This window comes from Oncorhynchus kisutch, linkage group LG8, assembly GCF_002021735.2.
Source record: "Oncorhynchus kisutch isolate 150728-3 linkage group LG8, Okis_V2, whole genome shotgun sequence".
Taxonomy (NCBI): Eukaryota; Metazoa; Chordata; class Actinopteri; order Salmoniformes; family Salmonidae; genus Oncorhynchus; species Oncorhynchus kisutch.
The window spans coordinates 72,887,850-72,905,607 of NC_034181.2; the positions used below are offsets into that span (position 1 = coordinate 72,887,850).

General features: G+C 42.4%; 1 protein-coding gene across 4 annotated transcripts in view; it reads left to right on the forward strand.

The window, feature by feature from the left end:
* LOC109895221 (tubby protein-like) overlaps positions 1-17,758 on the forward strand; it is a 113,403-nt gene that overhangs the window by 88,468 nt on the left and 7,177 nt on the right. For 2 of the 4 annotated variants that reach the window (XM_031831141.1, XM_031831142.1), the window contains exons 4-10: positions 2,666-2,803; positions 10,943-11,095; positions 11,874-11,995; positions 13,149-13,340; positions 13,840-13,952; positions 17,050-17,164; positions 17,640-17,738. In XM_031831141.1, coding sequence (XP_031687001.1) covers positions 2,666-2,803; positions 10,943-11,095; positions 11,874-11,995; positions 13,149-13,340; positions 13,840-13,952; positions 17,050-17,164; positions 17,640-17,738 — 932 coding nt within the window. The remainder of the gene's footprint in view (positions 1-2,665; positions 2,804-10,942; positions 11,096-11,873; positions 11,996-13,148; positions 13,341-13,839; positions 13,953-17,049; positions 17,165-17,639; positions 17,739-17,758) is intronic. The other 2 variants (XM_031831143.1, XM_031831144.1) reach the window with 2 other exon arrangements.

Consider the following 17,758-nt stretch of genomic DNA (forward strand, 5'->3'; position numbering starts at 1 on the left):
ACCATGTGAGACACTTGTATTTTCATGAATGTTTAATATGACTATTTATGTTCAGTGCGCAGAGAGGTTAATCACTTGTTAAACAAAATATTTTTCTCTGAGCAATTGTATTATTATAAAATATAATTTATTATTAAAGCTCAGTATTTAATTTATAGTCTTTTTTCATCACCTTCATAATGCCAAAACATTTTGAGATGACTGAATATGAAAGCTCCAGAAACAGCTCAGTGCATATGAGTGGAGTGACGTCAATACAAAGTATATGATTCATCTTCCTTCAGTGAGTGTACATCCTGATGAAAATATTCCCCTCCGACACTAGTCAAACAGCCCCTGCTATACACAGAAGACACGGAAGCTTTGAACTTCTCCGAATATTTCCCGTTGCAATCTCAGCCACATCCTTCCAAATATGTCAAAAAGATGCCTTTGAGCTCATTCAGTACAGCAGCAAACATATGGAGAGAGTCCCTTGATTCATACCTTATGCTTAACAACACACAGATGGCTCTACACTGTTAGTGAAGGAAGCATACACACTGTTTGGTCTTGATAAAAATAGAATCCCTCTCTCTCCTGTCCTTATTTTTCACCATCTTTAGATTAACCACTGTTTTTCTCTCTTTAGAACTCACATTTTCTTGGCTCTATTTTAAGAATCAATTCAGCACTCACTAAGAGGGATTACGTGTTCTCTGTACCTTTCGTATTTCCATCTGATTAACCTTAAACTGTATGCATTTCCACATCTACAGTATATCCTTCAGATAACATCCATGAAAGGTTAAGTTCAGTATGAAGTGGAAATGCTGTTTCATATTCCAGCTTTTATTTACGTACCCTATCTGGATTCATTGAAAAATCATATGGTTTAAGTACAACTCTGACTTGTGTGATAAGTTTGTCTCTCCTCATTTGATAGTAAAGAAATGAACCACCACAAGCCACCGCTGTCCAAAAAAACATTACTGGCAACATATTCTGTGGACAGATGAAACTACAGTTGAGTTGATTGGAAGGAACACACAACACTATTTGTGGAGAAAAAAAAGGCACAGCACACCAACATCAAAACTTCATATCTCAACTGTAAAGTATGGTGGCGGGAGCATCATGGTTTGTGCTTTGCTGCGTCAGGGCCTGGACAGCTTACACTCATTTTTCCGTAAATGATAGCATCAACAGTTTATCAAGACATTTTGCAGGAGAATGTAAGGCTATCTGTCCGCCAACTGAAGCTCAACAGAAGTTGGATGATGCAACAGGACAACGACCAAAAGCACAGAAGTAAATCAACAACAGATTGGCTTCAACAGAAGAAAATACTCCTTCTGGAGTGGCCCAGTCAGAGTCCTGACCTCAACCCGATTGAGATGCTGTGGCATGACCTCGAGCGGTTCACACCAGACATCCCAAGAATATTACGGAATTGGAACAGTTTTGTAAAGAGGAATGGTCCAAAATTCCTCCTGACCATTGTGCAGGTCTGATCCACAACTACAGCAAATGTTTGGGTGAGGTTATAGCTGCAAAAAGGAGGGTCAACCAGTTATTAAATCCAAGGCTTCACATACTTTTCCCACCCTGCACTGTGAATGTTTACACGGTGTGTTCAATAAAGACATGAAAACGTAAAATTGTTTGTGTGTTATTAGTTTAAGCAGAATGTGTTTGTCTACTGTTGTGGCTTAGATGAAGATCAGATAACATTTTAGGACCAATTTATGCAGAAATCCAGGTAATCCACATACTTTTCCTTGCCACTGTAAATAGCATGTTTTTTCTGCTATAAATCAGATTAGCATCCAGTAGATAAATCATAAAGCAGAAAAACCTGGAAAATATTTGTATATTATTGACCACCCCAAATATAGAGTGACATTGTTAACAGAATATTTTCGGTGGACTAAACTGATTAATTAAACCTAGTTCAGAAACTGACTTCAGGCTCATGCTTATCTGAAACAGAGTATGTAGGCCTACCAGTTGTTAGGTTCTATATATGCTAACAGTAACTTCAGGTCATGAATACAGGTCTCTCCATCTCTCTCTGCTCAGAGCTTTTGAAGCATTTGCTCTATTATTCCCCTTGAAGCTGTTTGGAATAATTAGAAGAGAAATGGCTTCCCACAATGAGACTGTGAATGTCTCCGCGGTGACGGATCTGGGCTCCGAATTTTTACGTGAATAGACACATACCACTGGATATTCAGGAGGCTGTAGGGGAAATACTAAGGCAACCAAGCAGTTAATAAGATTAAGATAAACATGTTGGAATCAAAGGGCCAATTTCAAGGGACTGTAGCTACAGTATGCATTTGTTATCATCTAATCCTGGAACATGTTGTTGCTGGGAGGAGCATATGCTGTGCATTTGCAATTTTCACAGAGCTAGAACATTCATGACCTGTTTGACATGAGGCGATAACCAGTGTTCTCTCCCAGGCAAGAGAAACGCCTCTGTTGTGTGTCTGCTTCCTATAACCTTGCAAAGTGTCCTCTGCTAACTCTGTCTTTACCTGTTCTTTCTCTTTCCCTATAGGCTAACCTTAACTGACAGTACCCTTCTGTTTAGTCTCTTACTTCATTTTTATCTTCATAATTTCCCCCCACCTGCATGCTAACTCCCTCTGTCCGCTGGCTCCTGCCGTGCCGTACGTAGTGCAAGAAGCTGAACATGAGGAGGGGAAGGTGGTAGCGGACAACCAGGCTCCTCGCTCAGCCAAAAAGGGCAAGGCATCGACCAGCTCCACCCCGCAGACAGGCAGCGGCAAGAAGGAGAGGAAGGGGAAGCACAAAGGTCAGGCTTGCAGTTGCTGCCTCCAGACAGACCGAGAGACAGACAGGCTACAGCAGCATGCATGGTCCTCTCTCTCTGTCTGTTGGCCAACTGTACAGCACGTCTCCATCTGGCTCAGCTCTGTCTTCTACCGTGATGGAAATTAAACACTCCAATTGATATCCTCAGGTTTTCAATGAGGAGGAAGTTTCATTTCTTGTGCCAGAATGAAATGCACCATGTGAGAGTGTTGTGCAGAGCAAGAGATACCACATTGGTATCATGTAGAGTAAAACAGATTGCATGTGAAATTAGTTGCATGGCCACCAGACCACGTATTTGTCTCCCAATTGATCTCCTTTGATAGCTGTATTGTATTGCTGTATTGTCTTCATGAGTTGAGCTCTAAAAAGTCAATGTTAAGATGCCCCATGCTCCATAAGGTACATGGCTGTATGCGTCTCTCTCATTCACACACTCATCCTTTCAAACCTCCTCAAGCTGGATTGGCCTCGGTTCTGTTCATGTTTCTGTCTCTGGTGGCACATAGTGGCATTCTAAAGCTAATCAAGCTGCCCTTACAAAGAAGTGAAGCATGCACTCATGTGCTAAGTCTGTCCAAAATCTAATCTGAGTAATGATGTTAGAGAAGTCGGGTTCTCTCTGCCTGCCAAGTAAACACCTTAGTGGCTGCTGAAATGCTCCTTAGCCTTGATACAGACTTCATACGTAAGCAGCATGAATTAAAATGGAAGTGTGAAATTGTGCTCCCTCACTTTGATGTCTCTCTCAACTTCTGAGTTGCAATAATCAAATCAGTATACTGTATAGTGTTTCTGGGCTCCCGAATGGCGCAGCGGTCTAAGGCACTGCTTCTCAGTGCTTGGGGCGTCACTATAGACACCCTGGTTCGATTCCAGGCTGTATCAGAACCGGCCGTGATTGGGAGTCCCATAGGGCGGTGCCCAGCATTGTCCGGGTTTGACCGGTGTAGGCCGTCATTGTAAATAAGAATTTGTTCTTAACTGACTTGCCTAGTTAAATAAAGGTTAAATAAAAAAATTGCCAGTGGCTGTCTGAAATGCTTGTTTACCAATGATGCAGATTTTAAAAATATATAATAATAAAATAAGTAGTAGCACGAGGAATAAATATACACAAGAATGGAGCTACAGTTTAAGTCAGAAGTTTACATTGGAGTAGGTTGGAGTCATTAAAACTTGATTTTCAACCACTCCACAAATTTCTTGTTAAAATACTATAGTTTTGGCAAGTCGGGTAGGACATCTACTTTGTGCATGACAAGTCATTTTTCCAACAATTGTTTACAGACAGATTATTTCACTTATAATTCACTGTATCACAATTCCAGTGAGTCAGACGTTTACATACACTAAGTTGACTGTGCCTTTAAACAGCTTGGAAATTCCAGAAAATTATGTCATGGCTTTAGAAGCTTCTGATAGACTAATTGACATCATTTGAGTCAATTGGAGGTGTACCTGTGGATGTATTTCAAGGCCTACCTTCAAACTCAGTGCCTCTTTGCTTGCCATCATGGGAAAATCAAAAGAAATCAGCCAAGACCTCAGAAAACAATTGTAGACCTCTACAAGTATGGTTCATCCTTGGGAGCAATTTCCAAACACCTGAAGGTACTATGTTCATCTGTACAAACAATCAGCTTGGAGGGGAATGTGATGTTGAACGCTGAGCTGTAGTCTATGATCAGCATTCTCACATAGTTACTTTCCCTCTTGTCCAGGTAGGAGAGGGCAGTGTGAAGTGAAATTGAGCTTGGAACCCTTTTTGCATTCTCTTTTGACTCATCACAGTGCTGCTGCTACTGTTTATCTATCCTGTTGCCTAGTCCCTTCATCCCTACCTATATGTACATCTACCTCAATTACCCCATACTCTTGCACATTGACTCGGTACTGGGATTTTCACGCAAGACATAGTGTTGTATTCCTCGAAGTGTGCATAAATGGCATTTAGCTCGTTTGGGCGTTCTGCATCTCACTGGGTTTCCTTTGTAATACGTTATCGTCTGTAAGCCCTGCCAGATACGACAAGCATCGAAGTCGGTGTAATAGGATTCCACCTTTCTCCTATATTGTCCGTTTGCATTTTCAATGTCTTATCCGAGGTTGTACCGGGCTTTCTTGTATGCGTCCATGTGTCCCGTTCCTTGTAAGCGGTAGCTCTAACCTTTAACCCCGCGTGGATATTGCCTGCAATCCATGGTTTTTGGTTTTGATACATTAATATAGTCACTGTGGGGACGACGTCATCTATGCACTTATTGAAGAAGCCTGTGACCGGTGTGGTAAACTCCTCAATGCTATCAGATGAAACCCGGAACATATTCCAGCCTGTAGTAGCAAAACAGTCTTGTAGCCTCGCGTCTGCTTCATCAAACCACTTTCGTATTGAGCATGTCGCTGGTACTTCCTGTTTGAGCTTTTGTTTATAATAAGTAATCAGAAGAATAGAGTTGTCGTCAGATTTTCTGAAGTGAGGACAAGGGAGTGGCTCGTATGCTTTTCTGTGGGTAGAATAAAAGTGGTTTAGGGTTTTAGCGCGCCTAGTGTCGCAGAAGACGTGTTGATAAAAGTGAGGTGGAACTAGGGTTGGAAAATTCTGTGAACTTTCATTAAATTCCCTGGTTTTCTTAAAATCCCAGTTGGAGGTTTCCCAGAATCAGGAGGGAATAAGCAGGAAATCCAGAATCAGGAGGGAATAAGCAGGAAATCCAGAATCAGGAGGGAATAAACAGGAAATCCAGAATTAGGAGGGAATGAGCAGGAAATCCAGAATCAGGAGGGAATAAACAGGAAATCCAGAATCAGGAGGGAATGAGCAGGAAATCCAGAATCAGGAGGGAATTAAACAGGAAATCCAGAATTAGGAGGGAATGAGCAGGAAATCCAGAATCAGGAGGGAATAAGCAGGAAATCCAGAATCAGGAGGGAATGAGCAGGAAATCCAGAATCAGGAGGGAATAAACAGGAAATCCAGAATCAGGAGGGAATAAGCAGGAAATCCAGAATCGGGAGGGAATGAGCAGGAAATCCAGAATCAGGAGGGAATTAAACAGGAAATCCAGAATCAGGAGGGAATTAAACAGGAAATCCAGAATCAGGAGGGAATAAGCAGGAAATCCAGAATCAGGAGGGAATAAGCAGGAAATCCAGAATCAGGAGGGAATAAGCAGGAAATCCAGAATCAGGAGGGAATAAGCAGGAAATCCAGAATCAGGAGGGAATAAACAGGAAATCCAGAATCAGGAGGGAATAAGCAGGAAATCCAGAATCAGGAGGGAATAAGCAGGAAATCCAGAATCAGGAGGGAATAAGCAGGAAATCCAGAATCCGGAGGGAATAAGCAGGAAATCCAGAATCAGGAGGGAATGAGCAGGAAATCCAGAATCAGGAGGGAATGAGCAGGAAATCCAGAATCCGGAGGGAATAAGCAGGAAATCCAGAATCAGGAGGGAATGAGCAGGAAATCCAGAATCCGGAGGGAATAAGCAGGAAATCCAGAATCAGGAGTGAATAAGCAGGAAATCCAGAATCAGGAGGGAATAAGCAGGAAATCCAGAATCAGGAGGGAATAAGCAGGAAATCCAGAATCAGGAGGGAATAAGCAGGAAATCCAGAATCAGGAGGGAATAAGCAGGAAATCCAGAATCAGGAGGGAATAAGCAGGAAATCCAGAATCAGGAGGGAATAAGCAGGAAATCCAGAATCAGGAGGGAATAAGCAGGAAATCCAGAATCAGGAGGGAATAAGCAGGAAATCCGCAATCCTCCAACTAGAGTTTTGTGAAAACAGTGAATTTACTGAAAGTTTTCAGAATTTTGCAACCCTAAGTAGAACTGTTGTCTCCCTGCGTTAAAGTCTCCGCCCACCAGAAACGCTGCCTCTGGGTGAGCAGTTTCATGTTTGTTTATGGCACCATACAGTTCGTTGAGTGCCAAAGTGGTGTTGGTTTGTGGAGGGATGTAGACAGCTGTGATAATTACAGATGAGAATTATCTTGATAGATAAGAGTCTGCAGCTTACCATGAGCTTTTTATATCTGGTGAGCAAAAGCTATAGATTTCCTTCTCACTTGAAGCAGCACACCAGTTGATGTTTATGAAGAGACACCCCCCTCCCCCCTTGGATTTGCCTGAGGCCACATTCGTCTGATCGCGCCGCTCCCTGGAGAAACCACTGAGTTCTACATACATGGTCATCCAGCCACGTCTCTGCAAGGCATATAATATCTCAGCTTTTTAAATCTCTCTGATAGAAGACTCTCGAATGAAGCTCATCCATATTATTCTCGAGTGACTGGACATTTGCCAATAGAACGGAGGGGAGTGATGGTCGATATTCTATTCGTCTCAGTCTCACAAGGATGCCGGCTCGTCTGCCACGTCTATGCCTGCAATGTTTTGGTTGCCCATGCAGCCAAGGAATGGGGTCCAGTATGAACAAGGGAACAGCTGAGTCGGAGTTGAAGTCGGATATGATAGTCGAAATTGAGATTAGCAACTGTTTATCTGTCCAGAATTGCATGGCGGTCATATGTGATAATAGTATGAACTTTCTCTACGAAACAAAGTAAAGATAAATACGAAAAGGTCACTAAGTCAGGTTGGAACTCGTAAGATGTCGCTCTTATCCGTTGGCGCTATCTTTGTTGCTGCACAATAATGCAGGAAACTGCTCTTGAAGTAATGTAAAGGCAAATTATTGATATAATAAATAATAATACATGTTTTTATTGTCACATACACCAGATAGGTACAGTGAAATGTGTTAATTTCCAGTGATGGGTATGTTTTATTCCACTCTGATCGAGTGATACCTATCCCTGACATACAGAGTGAGCCCTCCAGGCTGGTTTATGGGAAGCCCACTACCTTGTAAAGATGGTATAGGTAACAGGGATGTTTGTCATCTCAGGATGCTTTTGTAATCCTTACTCATCTGTTCAATGCTATTGTTTTTCCTCCAATGTGATTCACTCAGGGCTAGTGATTAATCAGACTAGAGTCACGACGTCGTTCAACACCGATATGGCCCCTTTCTTCTTACGGAATGATGGCTTACCTCGTCACACGCGCGCGCACACACACATATATATATATATATATATATATATATATATATATATATATATATATATATATATACATACATACATACATACATACATACATACATACATACATACATACATACATACATACATACATACATACATACATACATACATACATACATACATACATACATACATACATACATACACACATACACACACACACACACAGCTGCTCTCTGAAATGAGGGTTGGCTGCTTCGCTAACGCCACACTAACAAAGGGCTGCAATCTCCCTCTGAAAGCAGCAGTAATTCTTGTGTAATCACAGTGTTAAAAAGACAGTCACTAATTCAGTTGGGAGCAATAAAACACTCTTTCAGAATGTGCGTTTTACCGGCCGTGATTTCATCTGGCTCATCTCATTTAATCGCTTGTTGCACTGCTATGGTGATGAGACAGAAGAGGATGAGGAAAAACAGTATGCCAGTGGCTTTGAAGCAGTAATGACCAGGAGGCCTCATTTATAACCGCTGTGCATCATTTCTGAAAAGGCTACCCTCTTCAAAAAAAATCCCCCAAATCCAATACAAACGATTAGAATCCAATAGAAAATCATTTTGGAACCTACCCTATAGGATTTCATCCTGTCGGTCCTATCGTAGAGGATTTTATCCGATAGGACGGGTTCTAAAATATGATTGTTTATTGGGGAGATTCTTGAATTTGAATCCTGTATAAGATAACAACCTATAGGATAGAATCCCATAGGAGTCCAATAGGAATGGTTCCAAAATCTGATAGGATTGAACCACTCCCTTATTGTGGTGGTGTGTTTAAGAGGTTGAGAACCTCAGGGAATTATCACTGGTGTGGGTAGGCAAAGAGATGGACATTGTGCTCCGGAGAGACATGGGAGAGAATGTTCCTCAGTTTACTTGTCTTTAATCTTGATTGCAGTTTAACATAAATGTTCCGGTTTCTGTGCCATATTAGATTTGAGATTTTTTGCGCTAATTTCCTTTATTAAGACCTTATGTGTTACTACATTACATAACCTCACGTTTCAACTACATTGAATTGAGGGTCATTACACATCCTTTTTACCTCAGATTAGACCGGGGGTCTTGGGACTTCAAATTCTACTATCGTTTTGAAAACGCGAATGGCAGGCAACATTTGAAATGCTCTGTATAAAAGTCACTGGCCTCACACCAATACATGGATTCATCACTCAAATAAGAGCTAACCCTTGTCACCGGGGCGGCAGGGTAGCCTAGTGGTTAGAGCATTGGACTAGTAACCGAAAGGTTGCAAGTTCATATCCCCGAGCTGACAAGGTACAAATCTGTCATTCTGCCCCTGAACAGGCAGTTAACTCACTGTTCCTAGGTATCAATGAAAATAAGAATTTGTTCTTAACTGACTTGCCCAGTTAAATAAAGGTAAAAACTGTTGATATCCTATGGCGAGTTGTGATTTGTTGAAGTTAATAACAAAGCAACTGATTTATTTCCTTCCCCGTTTCGGCATCCTCACAACTTCCGTCCGACATTCTAGAATTTAGATGACTGTCTACAGCAAAGTCTCTTCTTAACCAGTGATATACAAATGATTCTCATATTCAGTCTGGCCTTTGAATAGTGTTAGTTTAAACAGTGCATACGCTCCAAACGTTTGCCCCTGCTCTGTTGATTTCAAATTCATATCGATATGACTGATGAACAAAATAGTGTTGTTTCTTTCCTCATTGGCGACCCACTTGCAACAATTGTAAATGTAGCTGGCTGTCTTCTACAAGTTGTCCTCTAACCAGTGATATACATATTATTCCCAGATTCCGTGTGTTTGTTTTTAGTAAGGTTAGTTTGAACAGGACGTGTAACCCGACTCCCCCCTCTCATTCTACTGATTTCAACGTGATATCAATGTGAGGGATTGCCAAATAAGTGTTGCGTTTCTCTTTCCGTTTTGGCCACACCCCCAAAGCAAAATGCATCACTACAAAATGTAGCTGGTTGTCATCAGCAGGTTGACTTCTAACGAGTGATGTAAAAATTATTTCCAGTTTCCATGTGGTTTTTGAGTTGTGTTAGTTTCAACAGTGCACACAAACCTGATTTATCCCCTAATTAATATGAATGATTATTTGCCACTTGTCAAAACAACAGGCTTTTTGGTGCATATGCAGTTCATAAGGTGCTCGTTAAAAAGAATAGAAGAAATATTACAAACTTGTCCATCTGGGGCGGCAGATAGCCTAGTGGTTAGAGTGTTGGACTAGTATCTGGAAGGTTGCAAGATCAAATCCCTGACCTGCCAAGGTTCTGCCCCTGAACAAGGCAGTTAACCCACTGTTCCTAGGCTGTCATTGAAAATAAGAATTTGTTCTTAACTGACTTGCCTAGGAAAATAAAATAAAATTAAAAAATCCACAGTTGCACAAAATACTAGGCTGTTTGCAATAGCAATACTTAAACCACTCGAAACTGTGCGTACACATGGTCTAAAGTTTGCAGGAAGGTGAGCATATTCTCATGTCAAGTTAACTTTTGCATGAAGACTGGCACACACATGTTTTGGGGTATATTTTGTACAGGTTTATAAATGAGGCCCCCACCACTCCATTCGTGTGAAAGGGACTAGTAATCTGGTGCTTGATTGGCTGAATCAGTAGCTGACTAGCAGCAGGGACATCATGTTCTTCCCTGTTACGCAGGCTAATTAAATTGCAAAGAAGCAGCGGAAGTCTTAAGAGTCAGGACGAAAATATACCACATCAACCCACAAAGGCTTTCAAATCTGAATTTCACTTGCATGACTCCTATTACCCAGGCAAATGTCATCTACTAGACTCCATTTACTTATACTGTATGAGTTTTTTCCAACAGATTTCCATTCATTCTCCATGTCATGTTTGCATGCTTGTAGGCATGTTATGTGTGAGTGTTGACACATAACAGTATGTTTGTGCATGATCTAATGCATGTGTGTTACTACTGTTACTGTACGACTATGGAGGTCTGACCCTGATGGGGCTGGTTGGGTGTGGTGGTGTGGCAGGACTCGATGGGCCGGCGTCCTTCCAGGAAGAGGGCCAGATCCAGATCATGACGGTGGGTCACTGGGCCGTGGAGGAGGGGAGTGAGGGAGATGCTGTGATCAGTGCTCAGCCACAGGGCAAGCAGGACCTGAGGGTCACCATGCTTAAGAAAGGTATCAATACATATCGGCCTATCACTGGCCTCCAGCCTGATCTGTGTACATGTACAGTCCCTCTGTGGCTTCGATTGGTCTGAAACACAGGTCAGAGAGTGATTGGCACTTGTCCTCTCCAATCATGCAGTGATTGGTCTGAGATTATGAGATTGTGAGGACCTTTATTATACAGTAAGACCTGTCAAATACAGCTCTCCTTTCCCCTGAGATCTTTGCCAACTGAACAATAACATCTAAATCAACTAAACAGTAACATCATGCTTATTACACCATGAATAACACCTTACTAAAAACATCAACAGTACTCCACTTGTTTTGTTCCTCTTGGTAAATAGGTTTCCAGTTTCCACCTGCTTTTGATAGCTGAAAACATACTGTACACAGTGACAGTTAGATACATTTATCTTAAAAGTCTCATGGGCAACCAACCAATTCAGGAAGCAGCAGGTATGCTTTGACCTGTTGTGATGCTTTTAGTGAGCATGCTACAGGTGTCTATTGGCAGCTTTTCATGGTTCTTTCCCTGTTGGAGAGAGAACCTCATACAGTTCAGACTCTACCCAGAACACTACCATGCCTTTAGACAGTAGTGTATCCAAACCTCTCCATGAACTGATGTTTCAGAACAGGCTTATGTGTCTATGTTCCTGTGTGTTGTATCTTTGTGTACAGTGCTTGGTGTACGGTGCAGCATGCATTTACAGTTCTGTTGTTATTCAAACAGCATTACTAGGAGCACGACAATGCCATTACATGATGTATTTTCTGTTTGAAGGTATTTCTAGTAGTATGAACTTTGACGAAGAGGAGGATGACGAAGATGAAGTCAGTTCCAGTTCCTCTCAGCTCAACAGTAACACACGGCCAGGCTCTGCCACCAGCAAGAAGTCCTGCAAGGTACATCATCTGATGCTCTGTGGTCATCTATTGATTCCTGACTCTTGGATGGAGCTTTTACTTTACACACAGTGTGCACTAATGCACCCTCTATTTGGTTTGTTCATCTGCTCAGCGGGGCTCAGCCATTAGTCCATTTGGGGAATGACGACAGAGCAGTTTTGTGTTTTGGGCTACATAATGCTCAACCTATTCCTCTTTTGTATCTGTATTATTGTCATTTGAACTGTAGTTTGTTGATGCATGGAAGCAGCCCAGACAGCTTCTGATGTGAATAGTTGTACCTAATGGAAATGGGAGTTTTTCCCCCTGATCTCAGAACCTAAGCAGTCTCATGAATCCATCTGAGAGGAGAAAGGGGAATTTTTGTATATCAAACTGCCTCTCTAAATCATGTCCTTGCTGAACTCTTTGGTAGCTGAATATAATATTCCGGTTGGCATGGCTTTCTATCATGCAGTTGACATACCCTGGCCCCCTGGCAGTTTTGAAATCCTATTTAAAATACCCCCCTGAAAAGACAAATGACAGTCCACAAAATGACAGGCTACTAAGTCTTAGGTTAGCTCTGGTATTTCTGACTTGTCATCATCTGTCATATGCTGAAATAACTGCTGGTTATTATTTGTATGAATATTTTAAACCTGCAGTAAATGTGGTGTGAGAACAGGCTGTTTTTCTCTGCTGTTTCTTTCCTCCCCTGCTGTCTGACTTAGAGGTAGAGCTAGTCAGAGGAGGCGGTGGGCTGTGTAGTCTCCTGTGGTTCGAGGAGGTTGAGGGGAAGTGACTCTTTAGTGTACTGTGGGCTTTAGAGAGGCACCTGACATCAGGAGTGACATTAGAAGCTGAGCACCTGACCATGTCACCTACCTGCTGAGACAGTCTGTCTCTTACTATAAGTTTGGTTGTTAATCATGTCTCCTCGCTGCCTGGTCCTTCCATGTGGATTTAACCCCCTGTTGAAACCCAGATGGCATCTACACAGCCTCATGGTTTTAAACACAATGTGCTAATGTAGTTTCAGTCCCCAATGGATGTTTTATAATAACCATTATCATTTTATAATGGAAGGTATGCAGAACAGCCGAAGGTCCGGTAATCTGATGTTTTGAACATGGTGTGGGCTGATGGGCTGTCTATCTCTGTCCCTCAGGAGGCAGCCTCAGCATCCACCCCTCCCGTCAGTGAGCCGGCCATCGACGTGGATGACCTGGAAGAGTTCACCCTGAGACCAGCCCCTCAGGGGATCACGGTGAAGTGCAGGATCACCAGAGACAAGAAGGGCATGGACCGAGGCATGTACCCTACCTACTACCTCCACCTGGAGAGGGAGGATGGGAAGAAGGTGAGTGTGGAGCAGAAGGATAAATACTTACCACACTGACAGAACGCAAAGTGTGACCCTTTAGGGCAGGGCTGTTCAATGTCAGTCCTGGATGGCCAAAAAACGACTGCTTTTCATCCTCTCCTTCTAATAAGGGACTGATTTAGACCTAGGACACCAGGTTAGTGCAATTAACTACCAGGTTGAAACAAAAATCAGAAGTGTTTCTGCCCTCCAGGACCAGAATTGAACAGCACTGCTTTAGGGCCACCATCCATCCTGACACCACTTGACCCTCTGCCTATGAACAAAAACTGGTGTCAAATACCATCATGACACTATGAATTAGCATGACCAATCAACCGTGAAAGGCTGTGAAAGGAGTACATGCTTTGATTGTTTAGTGGAGCTGGTTAGATGAGGCTAATTTAGATGTTGCAGCCTCAAATCCCAGGGCTTATTGATGATGGTGTTGTTTCTGATGAAGTTGCTTTGCTAATTGGATTTGTTATTGCCATAGGTGTTCCTGTTAGCTGGAAGGAAGAGAAAGAAGAGCAAAACATCTAATTACCTCATCTCCATCGATCCCACTGATCTGTCTCGAGGGGGGGAGAGTTTCATCGGGAAGCTGCGGTGAGTGAGTCTGCTGCTGTTTCTTTTGAGCACGGGGCTGCAGCTGCAATTTTCACAATAATGAACTTATCATTTTGGGAAATCCAGGTTACCTTCCAAGAAACTGTGGAAGATGGTTGTTTCTCTTTCTGACTGTAGGCCTATTTTTATATATTTTTATTTTACCTTTATTTTACTAGGCAAGTCAGTTAAGAACAAATTCTTATTTTCAATGACGGCCTAGGAACAGCAGGTTAACTGCCTGTTCAGGGGCAGAACGACAGATTTGTACCTTGTCAGCTCGGGGATTTGAACTTGCAACCTTCCGTTTACTAGTCCAACGCTCTAACCACTAGGCTACCCTGCCGCCCCAGGCAGAGGTATTACAACAATGTAGAGTAGAGCAGGCTACTGAGTGCATGCTCATACTTATCTGTCAACTCCATGGGATTCTCTAACCTTAAATATATGTTATGCAAGAAGGACGTTTGCCTTTTTGGAGTAGCTGAATGAATGTTCTGTTTGATATATGCTGTAGTGAATTAGGGGCTATGCAGGCCCACACCTGGCTGCTCTCGTGGAGAAGACCAAGTAATTGGATTCATTACTTCCGTTTGAGCGCTCATTGTTGGGATGAGGAAGCAACACCTGTGTGTTGGCAGCCAGGGGGCCAGGGTTGATTAAAACAAGGACAGAGAGACCCTTTGGGCACACTGGAGAGGGGCACTGCTGCAGCCTACACACCCTGGCAGACGCTTCCTATAAGGATGTGTGGGTGGGTCTGCACTGACGACAGTATGTCTACATTGTTTTGATTCATCAGCTTTGTGTCTGTGTGTGTGTGTGCGCATACATACAGTGCCTTCAGAAAGTATTCACATAAAGTATTTCAATATTTTGTTGTGTTAAAATGGATGAAATTGAGATTTTGTGTCACTGGCCTACACATAATAACCCAGAACTTACACATAATAACCCAGAACTTACACACAATACTCAGTGGAATTATGTTTTTATTTTATTTTTATTTAACCTTTATTTAACTAGGTAGTGGCTGTGATAGGCGAAAACTGAAGATGGATCAACAACATTGTAGTTACTCGACAATACTAACACATGTTTGGGGAAATTCCAACACAGCATAACACTGAGTACCCCTCTTCATATTTTCAAGCATGGTGGTGGCTGAGTCATGTTATGGGTATGCTTGTCATCGGCAAGGACTAGGTTGTTTTTGGGGATAAAAAGAAGCTGAATAGAGCTAAGCTCAGGCAAAATCCTTTCACTCTGCTTTCCAACAGACACTGGGAGACAAATTCACCTTTCAGCAGGACAATAACCTAAAACACAAGGCCAAATATACACTGGAGTTGCTTACCAAGACAGCGTTGAATGTTTATGAGTGGCGTAGTTGCAGTTGACTTAAATCGGGTTGAAAATCTATGGTAAGCCTTGAAAATGGCTGTCCAGTAATGATCAACAACCAACTTTAGCTTGAATATTTTTTTTCATGTGCAAATATCATACAATCCAGGTGTGCAAAGCTCTTCGAGACTTACCCAGAAAGACTCGCAGCTGTAATCACCGCCAAAGGTGATTCTAACATGTATTGACTCAGGGGTGTGAATACTTACGTAAATTAGATATTTCTGTATTTCATTTTCAAAACATTTTCCCAAAAAATCACAACTTTTTTACTTTGTCATTATGGGGTATTGTGGGTGAGACAGATGGGTGAGAAAGAAAAAAACGACAACTAAATATGGAATAAGTAAAGGGGTATGAATACTTTCTGAATACTTTCTGTGACCAGATTTCACTGTGGGGGTTTACTTTTGTTTACGCCTGTTCACACTCTCTTATTAAGCCTTAGCCCCACCCATCACTTTAAGAATTCACATGTAAACGCATGGGCAGCAACTGTCAGCATGGGCGACCCTCCATTATCTCAACCAATCGTGGCTAGCAAGGAAGGATCCTGTCTTTCTCCCTATATAGCTCAGGGCTTTCTATTTGGCTAAACTAGGCTCATAGTTAAACATTTTTATTCATATTTACGGATCCCGTACAAGTTTGTGATTAAGGCACATGAAAGTTCACATGTTCATTTGTGCAAAACAATCTACAAATATATTAAAACGTCCCTGCTGTGAAGTAGAAACTAGCCTCAAACGCCACCGATCCTGTAACCAGTCACATATTGTCTGGGCCTGCTCACTGTCTGCGTTAGTATAGAATAGTGCCGGGGCTCCAAGCTTTGATTTCCAGGAAGGCAGTGACATCAGGGCTCCTTAGAGATAGGATCAGCTCTGGCCACACTCTTCATTAATCTGGTGTACTGGCTGCTTCTGCTGGTCGATAGGCTACGCTCCCCTCCCCTCCACGCCTCTCGCTCCTCACGCCTCTATCATCACAGTAACACTTGACTGATGGAGAGCTGGATTGAGAAGAGCAGCTGACCTTTCACCTGCCACTTGTGAGAGTCATGGACAGGCCGCATAAATGAGCTCCTGACTTTTCAATTGACCTTTAAGAGCCGTCCAATCCGCCATTAGGGGCTCCAGTTGTGAGTGAGGTAAAGGGATTAACAGAGATATGAGCCATTATTCAACCTAGCTGTGCAGACGTCTCATCTAACACTCTCCAACTGTTTATAGCCATACAATTATTTATTTTGACAGCTAATAACGAAATAATGCAGTTTTAATTCATAAATTAAATTTACTATGGCAATAGTATAAACACCATGATTGCATGTACTGTAAGATATGATAAACACTAATTGTAATTTGAAATAATGTGATGGTGACTTTTGAACGACTAATGACTCAACCGTTTAACCAAAAACAATGTTGTTGATGATGATGATGATGATGTAAACCATTAACATTGATTGCGCATCATGGGCTGGATACAAATGTATTGTTTTCTTAAGGTTGATTAGCAGAGCCTTTTTCCTGCTCATTGAGTCTGATTGAAGGATGGGCTCCTGGAGGTGGCTGATTAGGGATAATGACCACTGCCTTCATCTGTCTCAATGGCTCCTTGTCCCTTTAGTATGGCATGGCATACTCTCCCAGTCCCTCTGTATCCTCAGTGTGTTTTCTCTTCTCTGCAGGTCCAACCTCATGGGAACCAAGTTTACAGTGTATGACAGTGGACAGAACCCTGGGAAGACAACCTCCAGCCTAGAGGCTACTAACCTGCGGCAGGAGCTGGCAGCTGTCTGCTATGTGAGTCCTCCTGTTGTCTATTACCCAGATACAAACAGGCAAACATTGAGCTACTCTCAGGCCCATAGCTAATTAGCGTTGCCTTAGTCTGGGGGAGACATGGACGTGTCAGACACAAGTAAGAGAGGAGAGGCAAGCAAGGTCAAATACATACACTGAATCCAGAGACCGCACACAGAGCACTACTCTCAGGCATTAGGACAAGCCCCTGTAGCCCCTTAATAACAGTGCCTTCATCTGGGGAGACATCGGTGTGTCAGACACATAATAGCAAATAAAATAAAAGAGGCAAACCTGGATGAATCCATACAATGTCATGGGGTTAGCAGGCAAAGCCACAGAGCATTGGTGTTGGAACATGGGGACACCTAGTGCTCACATTTAAATGGCAACGGTTTTGACCTGATACTTTATCAACGAGGACTCTGTGGTTGACAGAGACTGGACCATAATATCCACTGTACTTCTTTTTCAGGAAACTAATGTTTTAGGGTTCAAAGGACCTCGTAAAATGAGTGTCATCATTCCTGGAATGAACATGGACCATGTGAGAGTCGCCATCTGCCCACGGAATGTAAGTCAAAAAAAGTATTC